This window comes from Scyliorhinus torazame, chromosome 14 (genome assembly GCF_047496885.1).
Source record: "Scyliorhinus torazame isolate Kashiwa2021f chromosome 14, sScyTor2.1, whole genome shotgun sequence".
In the NCBI taxonomy this organism is placed as follows: domain Eukaryota; kingdom Metazoa; phylum Chordata; class Chondrichthyes; order Carcharhiniformes; family Scyliorhinidae; genus Scyliorhinus; species Scyliorhinus torazame.
The window spans coordinates 105,877,980-105,896,707 of NC_092720.1; the positions used below are offsets into that span (position 1 = coordinate 105,877,980).

Here is an 18,728-nt window from a genome sequence, read left to right on the forward strand (position 1 = left end):
AGAGCCTTCTCGGGCTACAAATCAACCTGGGCAAGAGCGAGGCATTCCCGATGAACCCAAATGAGGGGGGGGACAGAACTGGGAGGTCTACCATTCAAACTTGCTCAAAGGGCAGCACAGTGGCGCAGTGGGTTACCCTTGTTGCCTCATGGCGCTGAGGTCCCAGGTTCGATCCCGGCTCTGGGTCACTGTCCGTGTGGAGTTTGAACATTCTCCCCATGTTTGCGTGGGTTTCGCCCCCACAACCCGAGGTAGGGTAGGTGGATTGGCCATGCTAAATTGCCCCTTAATTGGAAAAAATGAATTGGGTACTCCAAATTTATAACATTTTTAAAAACTAGCTCAAAGCAAATTCCGCTACCTGGGGATCCAGGTAGCTAGAGACTGGACACTGATCCACAAGGTGGAATCTGACCATTCTGGCGGAGGAAGTTAAAAAAGTCTTACAGAGATGAGATGCACCCCTGCTTTCCCTGGCGGGGAAGGGGCAGATGATCAGGATGTAAGTGCTGCCAATGTTCCCCTTCCTGTTCAGATCTATACCGATCTTCATCTCCAAGGCCTTTTTCCAAAGATAGACAAAATGATCATGCCGTTTGTGTGGGGGGGGGTGCTGGGCAGCCACAGCCATGAGAGTGAGAGGATGGATATGAGAACCAAAGACGGAATGGATGACGGAGTCCTCGTGCAATGGAACGACCCTCTCGGCCCTCACCATGGCAGTGTGCCCCCCCCCCGGCAAAGTACACATCCTGCCCAGTGGCGGTAGCTACATTGAGGACATGGAAACAAATGAGGCAACATTTCGGTTTAACTGAGATGTCCTCCATGACCCCCATCTGCGGTAACCACAAATTCCTGCCAGCCATGCTTGACGCCACCTTTGGAAAATGGAGACAGGATGAGGGGACGCAAGCAGTCCAGGGACTTTTCCATAGGGGACAGACTAGCGACCTTGGACGAACTAACGGAAGAACTGGAACTACCGACAGGACAGGAACTCCAGCACCTTCAAATTAAACACTTTCTCCTCGAGGAGACGACAAGGTACCCTAGGGCCCGAGAGACACATTACTGGAAGAGCTAATAAACACGGACAGTAAAGAGGGGGGGAACTGTAGGGACATCTATGGACGGTTGTTGGAAAGGGCAAGGACACCATTGGACGGAGCCAGGTGGAAATGGGAGGATGAGCTGGGGACGGAAATGGGTTGGGGACTCTGGAGCGGAGCACTTGAGTAGGGCCAACTCCGCCTCCTCAGGCAGTTTAAAGTGGTGCACAGAGCTCACCTAACCAGGATAAACGGGTTCTTCCCGCAGGTGGAGGATAAATGTGAACGCTGCCAGAGAGGCTCGGCCAACCACACCCACATGGTCTGGGACTGCCCCAGACTTGTTGGGTTCTGGACAGCCTTCTTCGAGACAATGTCCAAGGTTGTGGGAGTGAGGGTAGAGCCGTGCCCAAGAGTGGCAGTCTTCGGGGTGTCGGACCAGCCAGAATTACGCATGGTGAAGAGAGCTGACTACTTGCTTTTGCTTCCTCAATCGCAAGCCAGGGAATTCTGCTCAGCTGGCGATCAGCAGCACCACCCACAGCCGCAGAGTGGCTGGCAGACCTGTCAGAATTTCTCCACCTGGAGAAGATCAAGTACACCATCTGAGGGTCGGACGGGGGCTTCCACAAAGTGTGGGGGCTATTCATCAGCCTGTTCCAAGACCTGTTCGAAGAATATAACATGGATCCGATTTTTAAATAAAACATCAATATTTGGCTTGCAAATCAAGTCAGTTGGATCTTCTCCTTTCCTAGATTGGGGTTCCAGCACATTTTCACAGTAACTTCATTGCAGTGTTAATGTAAGCCTACTTAGTAAAGATTACTATTATTATAACCGCTTACTGCTGTGTTGGAATGTGCAGAGTAGTGTGTACATCACTTAGAGCTAACACATGGACAGCATTTGTCTAAACTGCTGATAAAATTACACATATTCCAAATATCTGATTTTGTGCTTCTACATTTTTGCAAGACATCCAAAGCCTTCACCTTCATGGAGTGGATTATTGGCAGTAATTTATCATTTATACACTACAAACCTTTGGATAAAGTTGCATGCAGGATCATTCAACTCCATTTTTTTCTGTTTCAGGAAAGACAAACAGAAACAAGGCTGAATTCTTCTGAATTCCCAGCTTGTGTACCAGAATGCAGTGGAAATGAAAAAAACATTGTTGACTACTGTGAACAAAGGACTTCCACAATATATTGTGGTGATCAAAGTAAGACTATGCTAAGGTGATAAACTGAACTGAAGAAGTATATCTGAAGTGAAGCACACAATGAAAAAGACTTCAACAAGTGATAAGGGTGCTCAATAGAGTGTATACCTTTGCCACTGTGTTAACATTACATTCATACAGTTCCTTGAGGCTTTCCCCTGCCTGGTTGATGCTAAAAAATATTTTTATTAAGAGCTTCCATCAAATTGTGACAGCTTCAAGGCAATCCACATCCAGCAACCTGCTCTAAAAACTCTGTTCACATTTTGACAACTGTGACAAACTCCACTACAACAGCTCAGCACTCCGCAATCCAAGGCATTCTAAAACAATTAACAACATTCCAAATAAAGCAACTTACAAATTTTCTACAAGAAAAAGTCAATTTCCCCATCTCACAATATTAACAGATCCTTTAAAAAAAGAATTCCAGGACCCAGATCCACTTCTTTGTCAAAAGTTAATCAGTTCTTCTTCATCCCTGTCTGTGCACCAAATTTTATTGAAATTCATCCACTAGTTTTTGAAATGTTGTTTAAAGACAAACAGACTAATGGGCGAAAACATCATCTCCACCCACCTTCAGAAAGACTTGCCTCTCTGGTAGGCGCAAAGAACAAAGAAATGTACAGCACAGGAACAGGCCCTTCGGCCCTCCAAGCCCGTGCCGACCATGCTGCCCGACTAAACTACAATCTTCTACACTTCCTGGGTCCGTATCCCTCTATTCCCATCCTATTCATGTATTTGTCAAGATGCCCCTTAAATGTCACTATCGTCCCTGCTTCCACCACCTCCTCCGGTAGCGTGTTCCAGGCACCCACTACCCTCTGTGTAAAAAACTTGCCTCGTACATCTACTCTAAACCTTGCCCCTCTCACCTTAAACCTATGCCCCCTAGTAATTGACCCCACTACCCCGGGGAAAAGCCTCTGACTATCCACTCTGTCTATGCCCCTCATACCTTTGTAGACCTCTATCAGGTTGCCCCTCCAGCTCCTTCGTTCCAGTGAGAACAAACCGAGTTTATTCAACCGCTCCTCATAGCTAATGCCCTCCATACCAGGCAACATTCTGGTAAATCTCTTCTGCACCCTCTCTAAAGCCTCCACATCCTTCTGGTAGTGTGGCGACCAGAATTGAACACTATACTCTGCAAGTGTGGCCTAATTAAGGTTCTATACAGCTGCAACATGACTTGCCAGTCCTTATACTCAATGTCCCGGCCAATGAAGGCAAGCATGCCATATGCCTTCTTGACGACCTTCTCCACCTGTGTTGCCCCTTTCAGTGACCTGTGGACCTGTACTCCTAGATCTCTCTGACTGTCAATACTCTTGAGGGTTCTACCATTCACTGTATATTCCCTACCTGCATTAGACCTTCCAAAATGCATTACCTCAGATTTGTCCGGATTAAACTCCATCTGCCATCTCTCCGCCCAAGTCTCCAAACAATCTAAATCCTGCTGTATCCTCTGACAGTCCTCATCGCTATCCGCAATTCCACCAACCTTTGTGTCGTCTGCAAACTTACTAATCAGACCAGTTACATTTTCCTCCAAATCATTTATATATACTACAAACAGCAAAGGTCCCAGCACTGATCCCTGTGGAACACCACTGGTCACAGCCCTCCAATTAGAAAAGCATCCTTCCATTGCTACTCTCTGCCTTCTATGACCTAGCCTGTTCTGTATCCACCTTGCCAGCTCACCCCTGATCCCGTGTGACTTCACCTTTTGTACTAGTCTACCATGAGGGACCTTGTCAAAGGCCTTACTGAAGTCCATATAGACAACATCCACTGCCCTACCTGCATCAATCATCTTTGTGACCTCCTCGAAAAACTCTATCAAGTTAGTGAGACACGACCTCCCCTTCACAAAACCATGCTGCCTCTCACTAATACGTCCATTTGTTTCCAAATGGGAGTAGATCCTGTCTCGAAGAATTCTCTCCAGTAATTTCCCTACCACTGAAGTAAGGCTCACCGGCCTGTAGTTCCCTGGATTATCCTTGCTACCCTTCTTAAACAGAGTAACAACATTGGCTATTCTCCAGTCCTCCGGGACATCACCTGAAGACAGTGAGGATCCAAAGATTTCTGTCAAGGCCTCAGCAATTTCCTCTCCAGCCTCCTTCAGTATTGTGGGGTAGATCCCATGAGGCCCTGGGGACTTATCTACCGTAATATGTTTTAAGACACCCAACACCTCGTCTTTTTGGATCTCAATGTGACCCAGGCTATCTACACACCCTTCTCCAGACTCAACATCAACCAATTCCTTCTCTTTGGTGAATACTGATGCAAAGTATTCATTTAGTACCTCGCCCATTTCCTCTGGCTCCCCACATAGATTCCCTTGCCTATCCTTCAGTGGGCCAACCCTTCCCCTGGCTACCCTCTTGCTTTTTATGTAAGTGTAAAAAGCCTTGGGATTTTCCTTAACCCTATTTGCCAATTACTTTTTGTGACCCCTTCTAGCCCTCCTGACTCCTTGCTTAAGTTCCTTCCTACTTTCCTTATATTCCACACAGGCTTCGTCTGTTCCCAGCCTTTTAGCCCTGAAAAATGCCTCCTTTTTCTTTTTGACGAGGCCTACAATATCTCTCGTTATTCAAGGTTCCTGAAAATTGCCCTTTTTATCCTTCTTCCTCACAGGAACATGCCGGTCCTGAATTCCTTGCAACTGACACTTGAAAGCCTCCCACATGTCAGATGTTGATTTGCCCTCAAACATCCGCCCCCAATCTATGTTCTTCAGTTCCCGCCTAATATTGTTATAATTAGCCTTCCCCCAATTTAGCACATTCATCCTAGGACCACTCTTATCCTTGTCCACCAGCACTTTAAAACTTACTGAATTGTGGTCACTGTTCGCGAAATGCTCCCCTACTGAAACTTCTACCACCTGGCCAGGCTCATTCCCCAATACAAGATCCAGTACCACCCCTTCCCTAGTTGGACTGTCTACATATTGTTTTAAGAAGCCCTCCTGGATGCTCCTTCCAAACTCTGCCCCGTCTAAGCCTCTGGCACTAAGTGAGTCCCAGCCAATATTGGGGAAGTTGAAGTCTCCCATCACCACAACCCTGTTGTTTTTACTCTTTTCCAAAATCTGTCTACCTATCTGCTCCTCTATCTCCCGCTGGCTGCTGGGAGGCCTGTAGTAAACCCCCAACATTGTGACTGCACCCTTCTTATTCCTGATCTCTACCCATATAGCCTCACTGCCCTCAGGTGTCCTCCCGTAGTACAGCTGTGATATTCTCCCTAACCAGTAGCACAGTTTTGTCCCATAGGCTTTTGTCCCAGATGAGGGTTTATACTGCCTATGGAGCAAACTGAAATCCGTGGGCAGGATTCTCCGTCCCACTGCACCCAATTTCTGGTGTGGCGCGCCTCCGCCGGCAGCAGGATTCTCCATCCCGGCAGCCAGCCAGCCAATAGGGTTTCTCGTTGTGGCCACCCCACACAGTCGGGAAATCCGCGGTCATGAGTGCACTGCCAGCGAAGCAGAGGATCCCGCCGACGGAGAATCCCGTCCCACATCTTTTTTATTTTCTGTGAATATTGCCTTTTTTTTACTACATTGTCAACATATGCATCTGGTACGCAATAAAAAAACTTGATGTTTGGAGAGAACTCCATTTATTCGCATCATATTTCCTGTCAATGATTTAGGCATAGATATGCAAACACTCTGATTCCTATGCTCTTGGGATTTGGGATTGCTGTGCGTAGAATTAGATTTCAGAGCACTTGCTTTGCTCAGTAATAGTATTTTTATCTGAGTCTGATGACTGTCTGAGGCCTGATTACATAATTTGGGTTACTACTTCAGTGCAGTGCTGAGGGAATAGAGTGCCAATTAAGAAATTAAGCAGAGGCCATGTCTTCTTGTTCAGAGGACATAAAAGCTTCCATGGTTCTAACCAAATTTCCTTCTTTACACTGTACCTCAAGCATTGTAATTTAAATTTCCATTTCATTGTAGTTTGTGGAAGTTTACTGTGTTCAAATTGGCTGTGATTGCCATCAACACAAACGTGACTACAAAATCGCAATTACCTGGATGTGAAAGACATCAATGAAGGTTCTCTTTTCCTTCACTTATAATAATCTTTATTGTCACAAGTAGACTTACATTAACACTGCAACAAAGCCACTGTGAAAAGCCCCTAGTCGCCACATTCCGTCACCTGTTCAGGTTCACAGAGGGAGAATTCAGAATGTCCAAAATACCTAACAGCATGTCTTTCGGGACTTGTGGGAGGAAACCGGAGTACCCGGAGGAAATCCATGCAGACACAAGGAGAACATGCAGATTCTGCACAGACAGTCACCCAAGCCGGGAATCGAACCTGGGATCCTGGCACTGTGAAGCAGCAGTGCTAACCACTGTGCTACCGTGCCGCGTATTTACTTCCTGATCAGATGAGCATACTCAGTATAGATTGTTGGACAAATAGGGTGGCCTGCCTGACTGAACTTCAAATGTTATCAACTGTAAAAGCTATCACTACAAAGTGTATAATGAAAGATTTACTTTTATAGTGTTTGCGGGACTCGCCAATACTGACAACAACTGCTGTCTGAATGCTTTGCTGCAGACCTTGTTTATGACTCAAAACTACGAAGCCTTACTTTTGCGGTAAGTCCTAGTTTTGCTGACCTTGATTTTTTTCCTGTTTTCTAACTAATTAAGGCTAATTTATAGTAATATAATTTAGCATGTTAGATTTTGCAAACTTGAACATATTTGTAACACAGCTTTTATATATTTGTTTACACACACAAAGACACACATGCACACAAGACTATTTTAAACTAATTTTAGATTTATTTTGTTATTTTTAGATTTATCTATATTACCCATTGAAATGAATCCAGACTGAATTTAGCTTATTAGGTGCGATTCGATGACCCGGTTGCACCCGGCACGGATCCGTTGCTACGGGTGAATCGCATGCGAGCCCCAAATCGGGCTCATCGCCGGGCTAATCGTGAGTCACCCGACTTGTGGCTCATTTTAATAACCGGATGCCGGATTCACCCGGCACCAGGACTCACCGGCCATGCCTGGAGACCTTGCCAGGGCACGTTTAGTACTGGTCCACACAAATGTGTGGCCATTGGAGACCCCGGGTGGTCAGGAACAGGGCATGGTGGCACCCTGTGTGGCACTGCCAGTGTGCCAGGCTAGCAATGCCAGGGGTGGGCCCCAGGGGTGCCTTGCCAGATAGGGGTGGGGGAAGGGGGGGGAGGGGCTGAAGGGAGTTCTAATGGGCCTCCCCCAATATTGCGGGGTCTCAAAAAACAGGGGGGGGGCATGAAATGGGGGGGCGGTGAGATTGGGGCAGCCAGACAAAATGGCACCCCTGCGAGGAGCCTTTCCTGCTTCAGCTCGCCAGCAGGAAATTCCTTTAAGTGCAACCTCGGTGGAGAGAATCTCCCCAAGGCCAAAGAAACACCAAAGTGCCATTGGATAATGGGGTATTCCTCAGCCCTGGAGCCGCCGAGAAACACCCCGCTAAACGTGCCATTTGGTGGCATTTAACTTGAGTCTCCTGAATCATGGCCATTACGTTCAATTGTACAGGACCTTTGGTCAGAACCCATCTGGAGTATTGGATCCAATTTAGAACATAGAACCACAACAAATAAAACTTTTTTTTATACAGCACCATTCAGGCAATTAAGGGTCCCAAGATGCTTCATAATACATAAATTGATATTGAGTCACAGGAGGAGATATTAGGGCAAATGACTAAACATTTAGTCAAAAGACGTAGGTTCCAGGAGCACCTTAAAGGATGACAGATAGGCAGAGTGGTTTTAGGGAGGGAATTCGTAGGCATGGCCACCAATCGTACAGCAATTAAAATCAGGAATGCTCAGGAGGCCAGAATTGGGATTGAAGGGGATTAAAGAGACAAGGAGCACAGTAAGAATTCTTACAAACCAGGTTAAAGTCCAAAAGGTTTCTTTCAAATCACTAGCTTTCGGAGCACTCCTCCTTCCTCAGGTGAATGAAGACGTAAGTTGCAGAAACATGTGTATATATAGACAAAGTCAAAGATGCAAGACGATACTTTGAATGCGAACATTTGCATGTAATTAAGTCTTTACAGATCCAGAGAGAGGGGTAACCCCAGGTTAAAGAAGTGTGAATTGTCTCAAGCCAGGACAGTTGGTAGGATTTTGCAAGCCCAGGCCAGATGGTGGGGGATGAATGTAATGAGACATGAATCCAAGGACCCGGTTGAGGCCATACTCATGTGTGCGGAACTTGGCTATAAGTTTCTGCTCGGCGATTTTGCGTTGCATCCTGAAGGCCGCCTTGGAGAACGCTTACCTCCGGAGATCAGAGGCAGAATGCCCTTGACTGCTGAAGTGGTCCCCGACTGGAAGGGAACATTCCTGCCTGGCGATTGTCGCGCGATGTCCATTCATCCGTTGTCACAGCGTCTGCATGGTCTCACCAATGTACCACGCTTCGGGACATGCCTTCCTGCAGCGTATGAGGTAGACACCGTTGGTCATTCCCACACCCTCACTATTTGCCTTCAAACAACCGCACAACCTCAAACAGACCATTGTTTGCAGCAAACTATCCAGCCTTCAGAACAATGACCACAACACCACACAACCCTGCCATGGCAATCTCTGCAAGATGTGCCAGATCATTGACATGGGTGCCACCATTACACGTGAGAATACCACCCACCGGTACACACTCGTGCGACTCGGCCAACGTTGTCTACCTCTTACGCTGCGGGAAAGGATGTCCTGAAGTGTGGTACATTGGCGAGACCATGCAGAGATCTCTTCTGAGATTCCCGACGGTCGTTACACCTTGCAAGATCTCGCGAGATGCCAGTCTTACACAGTTAACAAAAGAGAAAATGCTGGAAAATCTCAGCAGGTCTGACAGCATCTTAAGGAGAGAAAAAAAGCTTACACAGTCAAGTGGGTTCAGAATCTTACTTAACCGTGCTGATGCTAGCATCTATCGGCCTTGCTGAGGAGACCCCAGCCAGGGGCTGTTTAGCATCGGGGCTTGCAAAATAAACAAAGTGCCCTGTTAGTGCCAGGACCACCCCACTAATCCCACCCAGAACACACTTTTTAAAAAATTAAATCGCGCTCGTCCCATTTTGGGCACGTTTAGCAGGGTGTTTCTCGGCGCTGCAGCTATTTAACGGCACTTTGCCGTTCTTTTTGGCCTCAGCGAGGAATGCCCCGCTGAGGCCGCACTTACATCACTAAGGGGTGACACAGTGGTTAGCACTGCTGCCTCACAGCTCCAGGGACCTGGGTTCAATTCCGACCTCGGGTGACTTTGTGGAGTTTGCACTTTCTCTGTCCGCGGGGGTTTCCTCTGAGGGCTCCGGTTTCCTCCCACAGTCCAAAGATCTGCAGTTGGGTAGATTGACCATGCTAAATTGACCCTCCGTGTACAAAAGGTTAAGTAGGGTTGCTCTTGTGGTATTATTATAACTGTCAGCATTGCAAGGATTAATGTAGTGTCGAGAGTAGCCACTAGAGGGAGCTATAGTTGCACCTATATAAGGCAGTGCTGCTAGACCTTGTATGCAGGAGTTAGCTCGTGAAGGTCATAAGAGCAGATAGTGCAACTAAGGTTGGATTATATTTTATACCAGTAGTGAGATTAGCAGTAGATGAGTGTAGTTAGATGTTATTGATCAATTGTGTATTCTTAAGGATTACGTGTCGAATACCAGTTAGTGTAAATCATGGCAGCATGGTGATGCAATGGTTAGCATTGTTACTTCACGGGTCCCAGGTTCGATCCCGGCTATGGGTCACTGTTCGTGTGGAGTTTGCACATTCTCTCCCACAACCCAAAGATGTGCTGGTTAGGTGGATTGGCCACGCTATTGCCCCTTAATTGGATAAAATGAATTGGGTACTCTAAAGTTATTTTTTTTAAAAAGTAATGTAAATCATAGCTTTGTTTAAGTTTAAAGCTATTTTGTGGTCTTTGTGAACACTACGCCAACCATCCTGAAATAAGCAACACAAAGAACACCACATGATACCAGGAGTGGAAAACTTTAAATAGTAAAGGTTCCACATGGTATAATAAGAAGCTAGATTAGGTTAGAATAGCATTGGAGATTGAAGAAGCAATCCAGAAGCTACAACTCAGAAAAAATCTACGGTAAAGACTGATCTGAAGACGGAAGGTCTCAAGAAGCCTGACCACTTCAAACTAAGCCAGAACTGGGCTTTCTTTAAGCAACAGTTTGAAGTTTTTATTTGTACCTCTGCGCTTGGAAATGCCTCAGACCAACGGAAAATAGCACTCCTGTTAAATTTGGCTGGACCACAAGCATTTGAGCTCTTTAATTTGTTTGAAATCAGTGCAGATGAGGATAAAAATAAATACAGCATGGAGTTTCAAAAGTTCGATCCACACTGTAAGAAACAGGTGAATGAGACCTATGAGCGCTACATGTTTCGGAAAAAACTGGAGAGTCAGTAGATTCCTTTATCACAGCTCTTAAGCTGCGAGCACAGACCTGTAATTTTTCCTCCGTCTCCGTTTCTATGCTGCGGGATCAAGTTGTGTTTGGGATAAATGATGAACGTTTGCATGAGAAAATGTTAAGAAGACCAGTTTTATTGAAGACGCTATTAATATGTGTAAGGCCAGCGAACAGGCATCGAGCGAATATGCCAAATTTGTTGCAAAGGAAAAGAGCGCAAAATTGGGAAACGTGGCTGACGCCATTAATGCTGTGTCGCAGTAAAGAAAACTGTGTACAATGGCCGATGGCCATTTTGAAAGTGACGTCATGAGCATGATGATGTGCACACACTGTAGACACGCCCACAGTCAAAAAAAATTGAACGCCGAAAGGCAAACAGTGTTCCAATTGTGGCAAGCTAAACCACTTTGCAGCACAGTGTCGTTTATCAGCAACTGTTCCCGTAACCAAATTTAAAAAAATCTTATAGTGATTTCAGATGGATCCAAAGTGTACAGAGTGCAGAGAAAAAAATTCAATATTGTAGCAGATAGGGAGGATTGCTCACCATATTCACTTTCGGATACCTTTATGATAGATGCTATCACTAAGATTGATTTACTGGATTAAAAGCAAAGACCAGCAAAAGCACTCTCAAAGATAATTAAGGAGTGGACTGTCTCATTCGAAATAAATGGAGAATTGATATCATTTAAGATGACACAGGAGTACACGCAAATATTATCACCGGCCGTTCTTTAAAGCAAGCCATTGAAAAACCATTTATAAAGCAATCCGATTGAGGATCGACGATTACAATGGTAACAAGATAGTCACAAGAGGGTCCTGCTGTCTTGTTGTTAAGAATGGAAACATTGAGATACCCATCGACTTCGAGGTGGATGAGGTTGAGAAATCATCATTAATTGGAATGGGACACTTGTGAAAGATTGCAGCTATTTGAAAGGATTCACTCAACGACTACTTCAGCTGACCGAGATGAAGAGTCAAGGGAAGACTTAGGTGTTCAAAACGGTCTCTTCAAAGCTACCACTGATGCTGAAACATCAATACCCGAGATAGTCCAAAGAGTGGAATCTCATCTTGTTTCTTTACCGAGATACTACCAGTAAGGGACCGCAAACTACAGACCATAAAAGCCGAAACTGAAAAGGATTTGATGCTCCAGAAGGTGAAACAATGCCTAAAAGAAGGATGGCCTGTTGGATGTCGATCTGCCTTTTGCAATATAAGAGATGATCTTTCTACAGGGGCTGGTTCAGCACACAGCTAAATCGCTGGCTTTGAAAGCATACCAAGACAGGCCAGCAGCACGGTTCAATTCCCGTACCAGCCTCCCCAAACAGGCGCCAGAATGTTGTGACTAGGGGCTTTTCACAGTAACTTCATTTGAAGCCTACTTGTGACAATAAGCAATTTTCATTTCATTTCATACAGTAGATGGTGTCCTGCTCAAGGGCGACAGGATAGTGATTCCTGCTAGTTTACATTTAGGGATTCTTATGGTGATTTCAGATGGATCCAAAGTGTACAGAGTGCAGAGAAAAAAATTCAATATCGTAGCAGATAGGGAGGACTGCTATTGATATTGAATTGTTTTCTCTGCACTCTGTACACTTTGGATCCATCTGAAATCACGAGGATCATCAAGGCATTGAAAAGTGTCATAGGAGAGCCAGCCAATCGGTGTATTGGCCAGGAATAAACAGAGAAATAGACCATGCAACAGATGGAAATTGTGACCAGTCCATGAACAAAGTGGGTATGGATTTATTCTATTTCCAGGGTCATGACTACTTGATAGTCATAGACTATTACTCCAGCTTTCCAGAGGTGATGATGCTGAAAGATTCGACTGCCAGATCGGTGATAAAGGCAACAAAATCAATTTTTGCATGCCATTGGATACCTCTTAACATTGTCTCTGACAATGGTCCGTGTTTCTCAAGTTGGGAGTGGACACAGTTTGCAGAGCAATATAATTTCAATCATGTTACTTCGAGCCCATGTTATCCTCAGGTTAATGGGAAAGCAGAGAAAGGAGTAGGATGATTAAGAAGTTATTCCGCAAAGCGAGTGAAGATGTTCAAGACGTATCGTTAGCGTTGTTAGCATACCGAGCAACACCGTTATCGACGGGTCTATCACCTGCTCAAATGTTGATGGGTAGACGACTGAGAACCACTTTACCTGAGATCACCAGTCCTGAAACTGATAATAAACAAATACGTGAAAGAATCACGGCAACTAAAAAGAAGCAGCAAGAGGTCTACAATAGATATATCAAACCTTTGGCTGAACTCCAAAAAGGTGACTTCATGAGAATCCAGAAGGAGGCTGGCAAAACGTTGCAAAAGTTCTGAAGAAGGTAGCACTTGGGTCCGACTTAGTACAAACAGAACAGTGATCGGTGTTCAGGAGAAACAGACGAGCATTGCTGCGTGTCAAGCATAAGGTTCAACCTCAGCTTTCAAATGTTGTACCAAGTGATAACATGTTCAAGGACATTGCCTTTCCAGATCCTTACTTAGTGCAGACACAGCAAGAAGATGATACAGAGCAATCCAACACCTTGAACATTCCGTTGAGATGATCGACGAGAAGAAGACGACCGCCAGAGCGACTTAATTTGTGATGACTGTACAATGATTTTCTTGCTCATCTAAGTGATGTAACAGTTATTACAATTAATGTACTATACTCTATTGAGTTAGTGATAGTTACGAGCTAATAGTCAGAAATACATCTGTACGGTCAGGGTGAAAGAAAATATCACAACTAATGTTGTAATAATTTTCGTTTACAAAGGAAGGGGGATGTGGTATTATCATAACTATCAGCATTGCAAGAGTTAATGTAGTGTCGCGAGTAGCCACTAGAGGGCGCTACAATTACAACTATATAAAGCAGGATGCCAAACCTTGGGGGAGGAGTGTATGCAGGAGACAGCTAGTGAAAATCATAAGAGCAGATAGTGCAACTAAAGTTAGATTATAGTTTATCCCAGTAGTGAGATTAGCAGTAGATGAGTGTAGGTAGATGTTATTGATCAATTGTGTATTCTTAAGGACTAAGTGTCAAATCCCAGTTAGTAGTGTAAATAAAATCAAAGCTTTGTTTAAGTTAAAGCTATTTTGTGGTTTTGTGAACACTACGCCAACCATCCTAAATAAGCACACAAATAACACCACAACTGGGTTGCGGAGATGGGGTGGGGATCTGGGCTTGGATAGGGTGCTCGATTCAAGGGCCTGTGGAGACTTGATGGGCCAAGTGGCCTCCCTCTGTGCTGTAGGGATTCTATAATTCTGTGATTGCCTGCACTGACAAGCTCAGCTCACCAGTATAGGAAGATGACTCTCGGTTTGGGGCTCCATTTTAAACTGCCGCCCTGATCATTCAATTCCCTCAGTCAGCCCACCATGGCCTCCGGAACCCCCCCCCCCTCCCTAATGCACCTAACATACCTCTTAGGGGGCTCTTGAAACCCCCCCCCCCCCCCTCCCCTCACTCCACCTCTTAAGGGCAGGTCACACCCGGGCCTAAACCCCGGCACTGACAACCTGGTACCTTGGCACTGGCACCCTGGCAGTGCCCCAGCCTGTCACCTTGGCTGTGTCATCCGGGAACACTGGGCAGTGCCACCCTGGCATATTTAAATGAGGTTAATGGATCATTTAAATATGTTAATCTGGATCTCGCCCAACGAAGGTCAGTTCCAGATCGTGACGTCTTGCGACATTCCGTTAAATGCCGCAAGACGTTTTAAGCATCGCAAATCTCACGAGAGGCCTCCCGCGAGATTAAATGCCTCGCTGTGTCATCAAACCGGGTGCGACAAGGCCTTTAAATCATGTCCTAAATACTCCAGCTTTACCAGTGGTTGGGCAGCAGTTCCACCTGTCACTTCTGAGTTACAGATTTTGAATCATAAATTATAATAAAAATTAGTTTGCATGGCTCCATTTATTTAAAAACATATTAAAATGAATCAGATGTTTAATTTTATGATCAAATTATTATTGTTAGAAAGGCCAGTTGGCCATGGTATCAGAGGGCAGTGGGCACTTGTGCAACTGTATGATAGCATTGAATCACTACAGTGCAGAAGGAGGCCGAGTGTGCACCGATCCTCTGAAAGAGCACCCATCCTATCCCCATAACCCAATAAACCCACCTAACATTTTGGACACTAAGCGGCAATTTATCATGACCAATCCAACTAATACACACATCTCTGGACTAAAGGAGGAAACCAGAGCACCCGGAGGAAACTCATGCAGACACTGGGAGAATGTGCTAACCACTTTGCTACTGTGTGCAAGATTCCAGCACTTCAATAGAAGATGGGAGATAATTAGGAGAGGGAAATAAATTGACTAGTAGAATGTAGTTTCCACTCTTGATCCACTACATAATGGGCGGGATTTTCTGTCCAGCGACGCCGTAATCACAAAACGCAATTGGGCGGAGAATCATACTTGGACGCCAGGCGTCCAACAAATGCTATGCTCCAGTGCCTTGACAGCAGTGTGAATGCATTCTACACTACAAGCTAGCGTTGGTATGCAAATTGTACAGTAAACGCCTTTGACATATCATTAATGGGCCCACCCTGGTCCTCCCACGATGCTCTGCCTCCGCCAGGAGAAATTACCGATGTCAAGATTCACTTGTGGCATTTAAAATCGGGAAACAGGCACCATGTATATAGAACATGTTCCCTCTTGCTGCGCACCCCACTGACCGTCCACGGTTGCCTGTGGATGCACAGAGCAACATTGGCCGTATGGGTGCCCCCCCCCCCCCTCACTCCTCCTGACAGCAGGGCATCATGTGGCCCAATCAAGGGGGACGCCCACAGTAGAATCTACAGTAGGTCACTGGACGGAGGACCGCAGACCATACCGCTGGCATGGGTAATGCCAGCCGCTGGTATCCCTGCCGGCAGGGACAACTGCCGGGCCCCCCGCAGTGCTGGGCACCAACGGGGTCAAGGGTACGGTTCGGTGGGCAGAGTGCTGAGTAAACTGCTGGGAGTGAGTATGGGGATGGGAGAGGGGTTGGGGGGATGTTAGAGGGGACATGTAGCCTGGGAGCATGCACCATGCTAACATATCTTCCTTTTACCCACTGCAGACAATGGATTTTAGTATCCGACCTGGAATGGTTGCCATCTGCCTTGCTGCCACAGCCCTGGGACATGCACTGAGCTCTATGAACAGGAGCCGCTCAGTGAAGGGCCTGCAGTGGCAGAGCTTGCCTCAAAGGAACAAGAGCCAGCCAGTGAGGATGGAAAGCCAGCTTCCCAACAGGCGGAGGAGGAGGTGGGAAGGAGGTGCCGCATCAGGCCTCGTATATACCAGCAGCAACTGTCATTCAAGACTCGGGCTGAGCAGGGGGAACCGTACGGAATATCTGCCACATCATGGTGAACCTGGAACCGCAGGGGTGTAGGGAGGACACCTGCTCCCAGTGGCCGTCAAAGTGACGGTCGCCCTGAACGTTTTTTGCCATGAGGTCCTTCCAGGCGCAGAGTGCGGACCTGTCTGAGATCTTGCAGACATCGGTGCAAAGATGCATCTGTACTGGAACGGAGACTCTAAATGCCCGCGCGGCAGAATATATCCGGTTCAATGTGGACCGAGCCCATCAGGATGGCAGGGCAGTGGGGCTCACCACCATCGCCGAAATGCCCCGGTTCCGGGGGGGTGATCGATGGGACGCATGTCCCCATATGAATACAGGAACATGAGAGGCTGGCTTTCACAAATTGAAAGGGGTTCCACTCAATGTGCAGCTGGTGTGTGATACCCCGGCACTGTGCACGACGTCTGCAGCCTGGCACACTCGACGATTCCTGAGCGCATTGCTGGGTGAGGGGTTGGCTCATGGACAACAGGGCTTATCCGCTGCGGTCGTGGCTGATGATGCCTATCCGGAGGCAACAGACCGAAGCTGAGACCAGCTACAATGACGCCCATGCAGTGACAAGGATCGTGATTGAGTGATGCATCTGCATCCTGAAGATGCGGTTCAGATGCCTGGACCGCTCTGGAGGGCCCCTCCAGTATAATGCTAGGAGGGTCTCCTACATCGTGGCGGCCTGCTGCGTCCTCCTCAACATCATGTAGCAGAGGGGCGATGTGCTGGAGGAGGGAGATGAACGTCAGGCCTCACCCAACGAGGAGGATGTGGAGGATGGCAGGATGGGCAGGGCATGGGACCAGGGCAACCATGGAGGTCGCCAAATATGTGCACCAGGACCACTGCACGGGATGCTCTAAGTGCCTCCAGGTTCACCGACTAGGGGGCCTGGCCTACGGCAGCACGAAAATCCAGTCCCACCCCCAGCTGTCCACCCCCTCACATGGCCACCCGCCTGCACCACCCACCCCCCTGCACCTGACTCCTACTTAGCTCACTACAAGGTGCAGGCCCTAGTTGGTAGTATAAACAGATCGGGTGCATAGGATGGAGGATCACGACAACCCGCTCTGCGATGAGCTCTGGTGCTCCCCATCATTTGAAAATGTCTGACTCCTGCCCATGATAGCATTTTCTACCGTAGGTCTGGATGATCCCTGCATGTGTGCTGGCCATTCCGTAATACAGTCCCACCGAATCCTTGGGGTGGAGGTGAGGATGGGGTCCGGGGTGGGGTGGAAGGTAGAGGGGAAGGGGCAGTGTTGGATACCAGGGCGATGTGCGGTGGCTGACTGGGGGCCCTGGCTTGTGCCCACCTCCATCTGCCCATTTCTCCATCCCCCATGCCCTCTGTAGCCAGCCCAGCCCAACCCTCACACCCTTCTGACCGAGCAAGAGGCACCTTGAAACGTGAACAGGTGTTTATCGTGAACAGGTGAACATGTTTCTACAGGTTTGTACCCTAACCCCTATTGCTATCCTATGCTGTGCACCGTGCCAACTTAACTGGTGTGTAACTTTCTGTCCTTACGGGCCCTAAGGCTCTATCTAGGTAGTTCTCCAGGTGGTGGAGGCAGCCTGCTATGATTCCCATCCTGTGACCTAGGTCCATTTTGACGGTCGTCCTCTGAAGCGACCATGCCTGGCCGGGCCCAGCAGTGACTCGGGTGTCTCAGGTGGTGTGGTACCATCCTGTTCTGTCCACCGCCCATCTGATGTGCCAGACAGGAGTAGGGAGTCTGAGGTGCTGTTGTGTTCTGGCACCTTTCCTGCGGGGGTCACCAGGATACTCCATGGTGAAGGGGTGCGGCAAGAGTGAGCTCCGAGGTTTCCCTGCCAGCTGATACTGTCAGGCTCCCGTCTCGACCAATGCTCATGGCCATGGAGCTCGGGGACGAGGCCACCTCCCTCTGGGACTGTGCCACGTCCTTCTGTGATTGGCTCAGGTCAACCAGTGCCCGGGCAATCCCGTTGACTCCCGCAGCCATGACCCGTTGTGACTGGGCCAAGCTCTGGAGCACCGCTGCAATGTGCAGGTGGCCCTGGTGCATGGCTGCCTGTGACAGGGCTGCCCTATCATGTGCCTTGGCCACCACCCTCACTAGATTGCCCCAGGCCTTGAACACCCTGACCCATGGCCAACATCTTCGCACCTATGACCTTCTCCGCGGACGCCACCCGTTCAGTGTTGGCCTCGGAATCACTCATGGTCGGCACCACCTCCTGCCCCTGTGGGCGGTTGGACTTCTGCAACTGCACCTGTAGGCGCTAGATGGTTGCTGACACCCCCTAATGTAATCCCTGGCTCTGTGTCTGCGGGTATTATTTACCGGGACCGTTAGATCCCGCTGAGTGGCCACTTCCCTCGTGGGGTGGTCGATAAATCCTGCCCCTATTCTCCAGCATCGATCAGACCGTCCTTTCCAGAAGCCCGAGTACCATCCTTTTCCTTGGGCGAGGGGGGGGGGGGGGGGGGGGGGAAATGCACATTGTTAGGCA

General features: G+C 47.7%; 1 protein-coding gene across 2 annotated transcripts in view; it reads left to right on the plus strand.

Annotated features, from left to right (window-relative positions):
• Nucleotides 1–18,728, plus strand: part of LOC140389936 (ubl carboxyl-terminal hydrolase 18-like) — a 112,863-nt gene that overhangs the window by 41,628 nt on the left and 52,507 nt on the right. For both annotated transcript variants that reach the window (XM_072474596.1, XM_072474595.1), the window contains 2 exons: nt 2,151–2,280; nt 6,841–6,937. In XM_072474596.1, the coding sequence (XP_072330697.1) occupies nt 2,151–2,280; nt 6,841–6,937 (227 nt within the window). The remainder of the gene's footprint in view (nt 1–2,150; nt 2,281–6,840; nt 6,938–18,728) is intronic.